General features: G+C 39.7%; 1 protein-coding gene across 1 annotated transcript; it reads right to left on the reverse strand.

Moving 5' to 3' along the window:
* Nucleotides 1-4,742: 4,742 nt before the first annotated feature.
* On the reverse strand, nucleotides 4,743-5,678 carry LOC141134795 (olfactory receptor 10A7-like). Its single transcript, XM_073624230.1, has one exon. It carries the CDS (start codon nucleotides 5,676-5,678, stop codon nucleotides 4,743-4,745), a length of 936 nt encoding a protein of 311 aa, XP_073480331.1.
* Nucleotides 5,679-11,973: the final 6,295 nt, after the last annotated feature.

Genomic DNA, 11,973 nt, shown 5'->3' on the forward strand with positions numbered 1-11,973 from the left:
TGGACTTTGCATCTCTGTGGTGCATCATCAGCTGTACTTCTGCTGATCAGATACCAGTGCTCTTATGTTCCTTCTTGAGGGTTTCTAGACATTGCAAAGAAAACCTATGAATCTGGAAATGAAATGAATTTTCAATATTTGAAAATTAACCTATGCCCAAAGTTAATGAACTAATTGAGATGTTGGGTTCAGTCAGGTACAAAACCACCCTTCATCTCACTAGGGGGTATTGGCAGGTCCTAGAGGGTTTGAGGCAGTATGCCTAGATGCTGTTTGGGCTACACGGGACTCCCGTTATATTCCAGCAGATGGTAGATGAAATTATCAGTAACACTGTGCAGTGGCATTTCTAGATGATGTGGTTATTTGGAGCACAGACTGGGAAAGTGACCTACCTATAATGCAGGCTGTCCTGCATTCCATTAGTAAAGCAGGCTTAACAACAAACCCGAAGAAGAATGCCATTGGTTTAGAAGAGACCCAATAACTGGGGTACACCATTGGGAAGGATTTAATGAAACCCAAAATACATAAAGTGAAATCCATCAGGGATTAGCCTGCTCCTTTCATCAAGAAGCAAGTGAGAACCTTCCTGGGTAGGGTTGGGTATTATTGTAGGTTCATCCCAGACTCTGCCATAGTGGTAACACCCTTGCCTGACCTGGCCAAAGGAAAGAGCGCTGTAGGAATCAAATGCAATCCGAAGACTGAAACATTTTAATATAGGCTGACGTTAGATTGTACTCAGGGTCGCTGATAGGGCAGTACAACCAGTCCTGTTGTACCGGGCCCGCCCCCATCAGCTACATAGCAGGGCCCGGGCAGCATTATAGTTTCTTACTGCATTGAAGAAAAAAAACTTTCTAGACTCCTCCCCCACTCCTACTTGCTTAAAAAGGGAGGTTATATAATTTTCCTGGGCCCCATCAGGACAGAGGGGCCCAGGAGGTGAGTGCAGTGGAGGGACTATTTCATTGTTTTCGGGGAGCATGTACATCATGCCGCCCCACCAGGGCCGCTGATCATGGGGCCCTGTACAGCCTACCTGACGGAGTCCCTTCAGCCCCACCTCTGGTCACGCCCCTGGTCCCTCATGTAGCAGCACCCCTCCCCAGACCCCGCCTTGAAACAAAGTGCAGCATGGCAGCATGGGTGGCACTGTCTGCAGGCAGAACATGCATTATGGCATTGGCAGCATGGGTGGCATGGTCTCTGCAGGCAGCACATGCATTATAAAGTAAAAGTAATCCTAGTGGTTAAGAAGCCGCTGGATTACTTTTACAGGCAGTGGGCGGGGGTCCCACCACTGCCTTTACTGCCTTTAAGACACGGATTCCTGGGACACAGTGAGAGGTATGGATGTTGTTCCTTCCACTGTGTGACATCAGAAACCAGAAGTGATGAGGATTTTATCACTTCTGGTTTCGGTCTCATGTAAAGAAGCATTACTGGCTTGAACAAGCATCTGATCAAACTGATCTTGGTTTGATCAGATGCTTTTTAGAGTCCAGAGGACAGATAAGGGGTCTAAAAGAACCCAGATCTCTCCATAAAAAAAGACCTGTCATGGACTATCGCAAGGGATGTTGTTCATCCCTTTTGGAAGCAAAAAAGGAAAAAAAATGCAAAGATATACTGCAAGATTTTTTATTGGAAAAAAATTAATAAAACACAATTTAAAAGAAATGTAAACTACCCCCGCTCTTTCGTGCTTATACGCAATTGTGAACACACACGTTGGCTTCACACGCATGTGTAAACAGCAACAAATCTGCATTTTGTTTCGAGACGGGGTCAGGGTCGGGGCCAGGGGTTGGGTCAAAGGTGTGGTTGAAGGGGCCCCATCAGGTAGGCTGTACGGGGGGCCCCATCATTTCTAACAGCGGCCCTGACTGTACTGTATGTCTATGGTTAATCATTCAGCATTTGGGTCACAGAGTGCATCTACCCAATGGTGGGTGTATTTGGTGTTCAGCAAAGGAGGACAGAAATGGCCATTGGGTGTCTTTCCTACTCTGGAATGCTGTGTAAAGGCACATTTGAGTGGGACTACATGTTTGGTGGGGAAAGGTCCTGTCAGGATTTAGGTGAACAAAATTCACTTTTCAAGGTGATACAACGAAAGGATCCCCAGCTTCTTACTCCATCTGTGATGTTACTCTTTCGGATTTTTTTTTTCTATGAACACACTAATGAATGCTTCTAATGTTTTATTAACCTAACCTTGCTATTATTCTGATGTTCAGCTCCCTTTTTCCTTCTAAGAAACTATATTATGGCAGTATAGAGGCAAACACTGAATGTTCTGGGAAATATGACTGCTTGGTAGCATATACTGGATGTCCTTAAGGAATATCATATGCTCATACATGTGATTTTTTTTTAACTGAGTTTAGAATGTTAGAATTCATTTTGTACCACAAAAAGTCAAATTTCCTCTTTATAGCCTTGTTGTTGTTTTATAAGTCGCTGGGATGTGGATACTGACATGTATTTATACTATGTTGGTATCTCCCCAAAAATTCTTGTTACTATATAAATCAATTTATAAAAATGTTATTTTTTTCAATATCATGAGAAAACCCCTTTGTATAGAAATTAAAATCATATATATTTTCTTGTTTAATGTAATAAAATGTAATAGTTGAATGTAATGTGTTTCTTTGCTCTAGTATGATGGGTGTGGCTGTATTGATTTTTCACAGCCGTGTTGCGATGTAATACCTCCAGGTTATTAAAGCATATACTACTATTTTTTATTTTCCCAAGCACACAACACAACTCCCATAATTAACTTTCCTTTTCAACATATACTGTAAGTTGCAAAAACATTTTTTTTACAGCTGATGTAGTAGTAAGCTGGCTGAACCCTAAAACACAACCTTCTCACAGCAAGGTCTTACAAGCAATCAGGCAGATAGCAATAGGAAGCAGAGAAAAAAACAGAATAAAAGCTAGCTGGCAGGCCTTTCCACAGGCCAGAGAGCCATCTGACAAGCTGACAGACCAGTAAGCCAGCATACCTATAAGCCAGCAATGCTGACCTAGAGGGGGTAATCAAAGCAAAGATTAATTCTATGCTAGGGCAAAACAGGAGACAGCAGGAGCTACTACTTTTAGCTTCCTATCATATCAGAGGCTTGGACACCACTCTTCCACATGACCATCACACTTTTCTACGCTTGTTGGACATCTCTTTACAAAACTGTAGGCATTATTATGGAATTCCCCCTTTCTTCTCTTTGTGGCTATACTGGGCTTCACAAGATGAAGAGCATGATGAGGTCAAGTTCTCATTGTGGATAAGAAGACCTCCCATTTTGTGTTTTAATTTATTCCATTGGTGTTCCATTGGTGTTCAATAGGACTGAGGTTCGGGGTTTTGTGCAGGTTACTCGAGTCCCTACATACCAAACTCATCAAACTATGTCTTTACGGAGCTGGCTTTGTTTACAGGGGTATAATCATGCTGGAACAGAAAAGGTACTTCTCCAAACTGTTCTAAAAATGTTAGAAGTGTATAGTTTTCTAAAATGTCATTGTATAATCTTGCATTATTTAGCAATAGTCTTCACAGAAAAAAAGAAATATCTAAAAAAACTGGAGCAGTGTCAAAATAGGTTTGACCATAGAGTATAGTTTGATTGAACTTAGAGATTAAAACATAATTAATCTTATCTTAGCAACCACCCATATATTGTACAGTATGTCTTAAAAAAATGCAGCTTATAAAAATATATATATATTTTAACTCAAAGTTTCCAACCAAAATGTTCTCACAATATCCTTCATGAAATTGTTTATACATTTTGCTCTGCTTTTTTTTGTAGTGCAACATAACTGTACAGGCTCTCCTCACTTAACGACCAGGTTCCGTTCCAAAGACCAGGTCAGTAAACGAATTGGTCGTTAAACGAGGAACCACAATTAATCAATATTTTAGGCATTCTTAACTACTGTTCTGTATTGTATTGTGAAAAAAAAATCTAAACACACAACTCCAGCTCAATAACGTTGTTTTAATTTGCATCAGTACAGAACACAAACAAAAATTCTGTACAATACAATGATGTATAGCGGGTTGTTAGGGTGGGGAGAGCTGGTCGTAAGTCCAAGTGGTCATTAAACAGGTAAGTGATTAAACAAGGAGTATCTGTATAGCATATTTTTCTAATTTTTTTCCACATTTGATGACATGATACATCCTGGTTTGGTCTTTGTTAACCCCTTATATATCGTCTCAGTGTGAAATTTGTCTAGGTCATTTTATACATATGTTATTATATTGGGGTTATTGTCAAGCCTCAGAATTTCCTGGCTCACCAGCCCAGTCCATTGAGTTTGATGGAAATCTGGACTGATTGGTTGGTCACTGAGATATGTTTTAAACCACACTCACTGATGTAAATATTTTTTTATTCTTGTGCTAGTTTTTTGTTACTGATTTGTAAAATAAAAAAAAAGTTTTTTTTAAAAAGTCCATCTTTCCCAATATTCCAATCTCTATGACTAATTAAGTACGTGGCATTGTGTATCATTCATTGTGCTGTCCACAGTGCCACCCTGTGGTGACAGCATTAATATAATCAATCATTTATATTATTCAAGTTTTGTCCCTTTATCTGAATCTATAAATTCTGAAATTTTCAAGCAATGGCGTTTTTTTAGGTGGAAATGTTTGTCTCCTGCACTTACATATTCTGCATAAAATGTAAAAATATTATAATGAGTACAAATTTAAGTCAATACATGTTTAAAAAGTTTTGGATGATTTTGCCAGCAACATTTTTTAATTCTTGATTCCTCAGGCTGTATATAATTGGATTTATCATTGGTGTGAATACAGTGTACAGTAATGATAGGAGTTTAGTAATTGTTTTTGTCTGTCCTATATTAGGTATCAAATATACACAAACTAGGGTACCATAATAAATGCAAACCACAGTTAGGTGAGAACTGCATGTTGAGAAAACTTTGTGTCTAGTAATAGATGACATTTTAAAAATAGTAGATATAATATAAGCATATGATACAATAATAATGGAGAATGGGATGACAACAAATGTAAAACCCAAAATCTGTGCTTCAAATAGAGCAGTGGTAAAATCAGAGCAGGAAAGCTGTAAGATTGGATCAAAGTCACAGAAAAAGTGATCAATAACATTAGGACCACAAAATTTTAATTTTGATATAGTTACAATGTTAACTATAGCTACAAACGTACCACAGATCCAGCAAAGCATAACCAGTATCCAGCAAACCTTGTAGTTCATTTTCAAAGTATAATGCAATGGTTTACAGATGGCCAAATATCTGTCCCAACTCATCACTGTCAGAAGAAGACACTCTGAAGGTTCTACCATAACAAAGAAATAAAACTGGGTTAAGCAATCAGAAAATGACATGATAGTCTTTTTGACCAAAGCATTGCTGATCATGTTTGGAAGAATATCAGTTACTAGTACTATATCTAATACGGAGAGCTGGGAGAGGAAGAAGTACATAGGAGAATGGAGAGTTCTGCTGTAGGACACCAATGTGATGATCAGGAGGTTTCCACATATTGTCACACAATAAAGTGAAATGAAAAGAAAAAACATAAACAATGTTACACTTTGAGGAATCTGAAATCCTAAGAGGTAAATGTTTGCAATTCTGGTCACATTTGTTTTATCCATTTGTGGAAGGCAGAAGATTAAAAATTGTCAAACCTGCCCTGTATAGTTGATACAAACCATTTTATTAAATTATGGAAGGAGGAAGGAAGGCTGGAAGGAAAAAAGAAGGGAAGAAAAGAGGGAAGGAAGGAAGGAAGGAAGGAAGGAAGGAAGGAAGGAAGGAAGGAAGGAAGGAAGGAAGGAATGCAAGTCAAAAACAGATTCTGATTGGTCAGTGTGAGTTACACCACACTGTATATTGAACATTGAACATATTCAAAACAAGTTCCATCAGATTGGCTATGCTTAGATATCTAATTCTCACTAATTAAAGTCACTTTGATTGTAAAAAAGGATCAATGCATTATCGAAAGCCAGCCAAAAATATCTGCATTACAAAACTGAAAAAATCATTGATTAAGATTTATAGTACTCCAAATTATTGTGTTTCAAGTATATTCATCAGCCTTTCCTAGGTAGGATTTATTTTCTTCTTCCCCTTTCATATAAAGTAAAAACAATGAACTTCTAGTGCTTGTGAATAACTTGAAAATGTCTTTAAAGAGAATGTAATACTGAAGAAAGCTCAGATCAGCAGGAAATGCTGTTCACCGAATGAAGATTTTGCTTCTTTTATAGATCTTTAGAATTAATCACATGGAAGCACTGGGGATGTGTAGTGAGTGATGATATTTTCATGGGATTCATTTTTTTCACAGAAGGAAATTATTTTTATTTATATGATTACAAAAAAAAACAAAACAAACTTAATTTATTGTCAGTAGGCCAAGTCATACATGTGCTGTAAAAACAATTTATATTGAGTTATATATTTCTCATTTGCAGACATTAATTTGGAATTCACTTACATTTTCATTGTTTGCTGTTTTCATAGGATATATTTTCAAAATAAATATTGTATGCTGATGCTGCACAAATTTGGGCATTGATCATTACTGGTGATGAAAGGCCAATTTGTACACCTTCAATTTGAGAGCTCAGGGTAGTTTGTTCTGACCCTTTTTCTGAGTGGAGAATCATTTGTGGGTTATTGCTCCATTAGTTTCCACAATCTATAGGTGTTAGATATTTTTTTACATTCAAAGTTTTTTATTATTAGCACTTTAGGCTGGGTTCACACCATTGCAGGATTTTCGTAAATATTTTATTCTATCATTTCATGTGACAACACTGAAGAAATTACACTTTCCTACAATGTAAAGTAGTGAGTGTACAGTTTGTATAACAGTGTAAATTTGCTGCCCCCTCAAAATAACTCAACACACAGCCATTAATGTCTAAACCGCTGGCAACTAGGGATGAGCCAAACACCCCCCTGTTCGGTTCGCACCAGAACATGCGAACAGGCAAAAAATTTGTGCGAACACCATTAAAGTCTATGGGACACGAACATGAATAATCAAAAGTGCTAATTTTAAGGCTTATATGCAAGTTATTCTCAAAAAAAGTGTTTGGGGACCTGGGTCCTGCCCCAGGGGACATGGATCAATGCAAAAAAAAGTTTTAAAAACGTCCGTTTTTTCGGGAGCAGTGATTTTAATAATGCTTAAAGTGAAACAATAAAAGCGTAATATCCCTTTAAATTTCGTAACTGGGGGTGTCTATAATATGCCTGTAAAGGGGCGCATGTTTCCCGTGTTTAGAACAGTCTGACAGCAAAATGACATTTCAAAGGAAAAAAAGTAATTTAAAACTACTTGCGGCTATTAATGCATTGCCGGTCCGACAATACACATAGAAGTTCATTGATAAAAACAGCATGGTAATTCCCCACAGGGGAACCCCGAACCAAAATGTAAAAAAAAAAAAATGACGTGGGGGGTCCCCCTAAATTCCATACCAGGCCCTTCAGGTCTGGTATGGATATTAAGGGAAACCCCGGCCAAAATTTAAAAAAAAAACAGCGTGGGGTCCCCCCAAAAATCCATACCAGACCCTTATCCGAGCACGCAACCTGGCAGGCCGCAGGAAAAGAGGGGGGGATGAGAGAGCGCCCCCCCTCCTGAACCGTACCAGGCCACATGCCCTCAACATTGGGAGGGTGCTTTGGGGTAGCCCCCCAAAACACCTTGTCCCCATGTTGATGAGGACAAGGGCCTCATCCCCACAACCCTGGCCAGTGGTTGTGGGGGTCTGCGGGCGGGGGGCTTATTGGAATCTGGAAGCCCCCTTTAACAAGGGGACCCCCAGATCCCGGCCCTCCCCCCTGTGTGAAATGGTAAGGGACCCCTACCATTTCACTAAAAAACTGTCAAAAATGTTAAAAATGACAAGAAACGGTTTTTGACAATTCCTTTATTTAAATGCTTCTTCTTTCTTCTTTCTTCTATCTTCTATCTTCCTTCGGTTTCTTCCTCCATCTTCTTCTGGTTCTTCTGGTTCTTCCTCCGGTGTTCTCATCTGGCATCTCCTCTGCGGCGTCGGCGTCTTCTTCCCTTCTTCTCCTTGGGCCGCTCCGCATCCATGATGGCATGGAGAGAGGCTCCCACTCTTCTCTTCATCTTCTTCTCTTCATCTTCTTCTCTTCATCTTCTTCTCTTCATCTTCTTTTTGGGGCAGCTCCGCATCCATGATGGCTATTTTGAATCATTTCTACATACTACAATTGCCTGATGACAAAGTGAGTCTGATATAAGAGTGTCATTTAAACGCCAGGACCAGTCGGAGCGCAGGGTGTTAGAGGATATATTGTCAGGGAAAAGAGGTGAATGATCAGACCAAATAAAAGTCCCAATATCCATGAGGGGATTCCATTCCAATATATGTGGTCCCACAAAAAAATAATCTAACCTGCTATAAGATTGGTGGACTAATGAAAGATATGTATAATTGCGATTTTTAGGATTTAAGTTATGCCAAAGATCAAGCAATCGATGTTCAAACAACTGCTTTCTAAGGGCCCTCAGATGGATGTAGGATATATTTGATTGCCGAGAAGTTTTATGAGAACTGAGGTTCTAGCACCAGATTAAAATCCCCTCCTACAAGGATAGAACCTTCTGCAAAGAAGACACAGTACTATGGAACCATCTGGAATAGTGTCTATGGGAGCATGTTGGAATACAATTTGCTCCAAAATGGGAAAATTAAAAAGTATAATATCTACCCTAGATTTATGAAGCGCATATAAAATCTGGCCTCTTTTCGATTGATTGTTAATACCATTAACATTATATGAACAAAGTTTCAATGAAGATGGAGAGGACAAGTCAGTTGCCATTTCCTGGGAGGGAGGAAGAAAAAAAGGGAGGAAGAAAAAAAAAGGAAAGAAAAAAAAAGGGGGGTGGGAGAGAGATAACTCTCTCTGGGCCTGGGACTACCCCAGGAACCAAAATCTAAACAAAGAGGTTATAGGCTATACAGAGGAGGTGGTGCTCAAAACACTGAAGAAAATGGAATTATTCAAAAAAATAAAAATTTCCACCAAGCCCTACCAGAAGACTGATGTACCTACATGGGGGGAAGTGGATACACACATAGGAGGCCCCATTGTGAGACCCCAGGGAAAGGTCAGCCTTAACAATGAACACCTTTATATATAAAGATGGATCAAACAACTGAGACCAAAAAGAGAAAAAAAAACCCATAACATTTATCTCCTTTTGCAATTGCCACAGCATATAACGTCCAACCAATTAATCTACTATGAGCTATATTGGTAGAGTAGCAGATTGGACCAAAAGATGATAGGTACAACACAATACCAAGAATTGGCGCACATACTCTATGAGATATACAGTCATTCCCTTGGCTTCCCATATATGCATGCATATACACATATATGCATGTGGCAGAATGGTTTAATAAGCCAGTCCACCACCTCCTCTGCATGCTGTGGCTGGACTAGCACGGGCAACATCACTAAACAGAGACAAATGTGCCCTGCCTGAGGACAGACCACATCCACTGTAACCTGTGTAACCAGACACTGCTGGCCCTCTCATAGTGACATGGGAACGTCTGCCTCTCCTTGTTGGCCTCCTAGACATGATGGAGAGGCTTATTACCCAAATTTCAGGAGCCAGGCAGGAGACGGAAAAAAAGACCCCCCCAAAAAAAGTAAATAAATTAAAAAACACGCAGCAACCAAAAGAAAAACAAAAGAGGGGGATACAGCACTGTATACAGCACTAAATGTTATGGAATGCTATGTTAAACACTGCACTATACTACACTGACACTATACTTTACTGACACACTATACTCACACAGTATACTAACATTACACTAACACTCTACCCTCAGAGTTACAATAAGTGAGCACACACACTCGCTAGTAGTAAACTGAGCCCTGTTAACTCCAACACACTGCAAAATCTTCCTATGGGAAGGAACCTTTTATAGTAAACAAAAAAGAGAAGCACACTCACATGGCCACATCCGTAAATTAAGGGAATTAACAAAAAAAGGGTATACTATAACAGTAAACCTAGGTCGGACTTTAAAGGCATAGGAAATAATGAAGAGGTATGAAAATAAGCATTATTTATTGAAAAATACACAACATGAATAGAACAGTACAGAAAGATTAAAAATCATGTATATTGATACATAATGTGCAGTGAGCCCTTGTGTATCTACATGTTTCACCGTTAGGCTTCTTCAGGATCAGGTCAAGGTTCTACAGATAGCAAATAAAGAGAATGGACCTCACTGTCTTGCAAAGAGATAAGTCTCAATTATAAGTATCATGAAAATTGGTTCAGAGGGTACCATCCCACTGGAAACAGGTTCTACTACACCACCGTCAGGATCTATGCACAGATAGGTCAGGCCAGCCCAATCTGCTAGTGAGAGAAGAGCAGGAAAAGCCAAACGGCTCGAGAAACAGGGGCAAAATAATGCACAGAGTGTGGACTCAGTGCCAAAGAGGGAGGGGAGCCAACTATGGGCTTTAAAGCCCACCAAGCAATGTGGACACCCACCAGGAAAATAGTCCAAATATGAGACTGAGAGATTGTCCACAATGTGTAGCAAAATTTTAGTATTTAGACAATGATGTGTGGCCCTTGGGAGACAGCCTTCTGACTAGCACACGGCTATCTCCCAGTGGAGACAGCCTTGCTGATTTATTCTGTACAGATGTGATCTATCACTGTTTGATCAAGTGTCTCCATCTATAAAGATCCAACACTGCGGATGCAATCCTGATTGACAGGAATTGTCCTTACACTCTCAGCGCCCCTGTTTTTATACCCTCTTTCAACTTAACTGTGTTTTTATTGGCCACCTTCTACCCCCTGCAGCCACACTAAGTAGGTGGTAGTTTGCCGCCTCTCTGGCGCACCCTTTGCCATGAGCTTTGGCTGGGCTGATTGGGAGCTATTTCTCTATACTGGTCATGTCTTGTTTCCCCGAGGAAGCCAATGTCTTGGCGAAACATGTAGGAAAGACCTGACCCACTTATATACTGAGGCCTATGCCAGCTTGGCCGTCATTAAATCCTATGTGCTCCCTATTTTAGTGTTTATATCTGATTAGCTTTGTTATATTTGAAATATTTGTATTTTGAGATTCTGTAATAAAATTTATCTTTGTTTTCTATAAATTAATTTCTTTTTCTGTTTAAGTTAACATTGGCACCGTAATAATCCCTTCCTATCCAGTATTTTCCAATTTTGTATGAAATTTTTGGGATGGGATGCCTTATCTAATTACGGACTTACCTGCCACTTCCTGCAATTTTTAATGTGGAGTCTAGCTATTAGGGATGAGCCGAACACCCCCCAGTTCGGTTCGCACCAGAACCTGCGAACGGACCAAAAGTTCGCACGAACGTTAGAACCCCATTGACGTCTATGGGACTCGAACGTTCGAAATCAAAAGTGCTCATTTTAAAGGCTAATTTGCATGGTATTGTCCTAAAAAGGGTTTGGGGACCCGGGTCCTACCCCAGGGGACATGTATCAATGCAAAAAAAACTTTTAAAAACGGCCGTTTTTTCGGGAGCAGTGATTTTAATGATGCTTAAAGTAAAAAAAAAAAAGTGAAATATTCCTTTAAATATCGTACCTGAGGGGTGTCTATAGTATGCCTGTAAAGTGACGCGTGTTTCCCGTGTTTAGAACAGTCCCTGCACCAAATGTCATTTTTAAAGGAAAAAATCTCATTTAAAACTGCTTGCGGGTTTAATGTAATGTCGGGTCCTGGCAATATGGATGAAAATCAGTGAGACAAACGGCATGGGTACCCCCCAGTCCATTACCAGGCCCTTTGGGTCTTGTATGGATATTAAGGGGAACCCCGCACCCAAATTAAAATAAGGAAAGGTGTGGGGCCACCAGGCCCTATATAC

The sequence above is a fragment of the Aquarana catesbeiana genome, linkage group LG03 (genome assembly GCF_042186555.1).
Source record: "Aquarana catesbeiana isolate 2022-GZ linkage group LG03, ASM4218655v1, whole genome shotgun sequence".
Classification (NCBI taxonomy): Eukaryota; Metazoa; Chordata; class Amphibia; order Anura; family Ranidae; genus Aquarana; species Aquarana catesbeiana.

Coding starts and splice junctions, on each gene's coding strand:
- LOC141134795 (XM_073624230.1), bottom strand. CDS start 5,678: ATGGATAAAACAAATGTGACCAGAATTGCAAACATTTACCTCTTAGGA.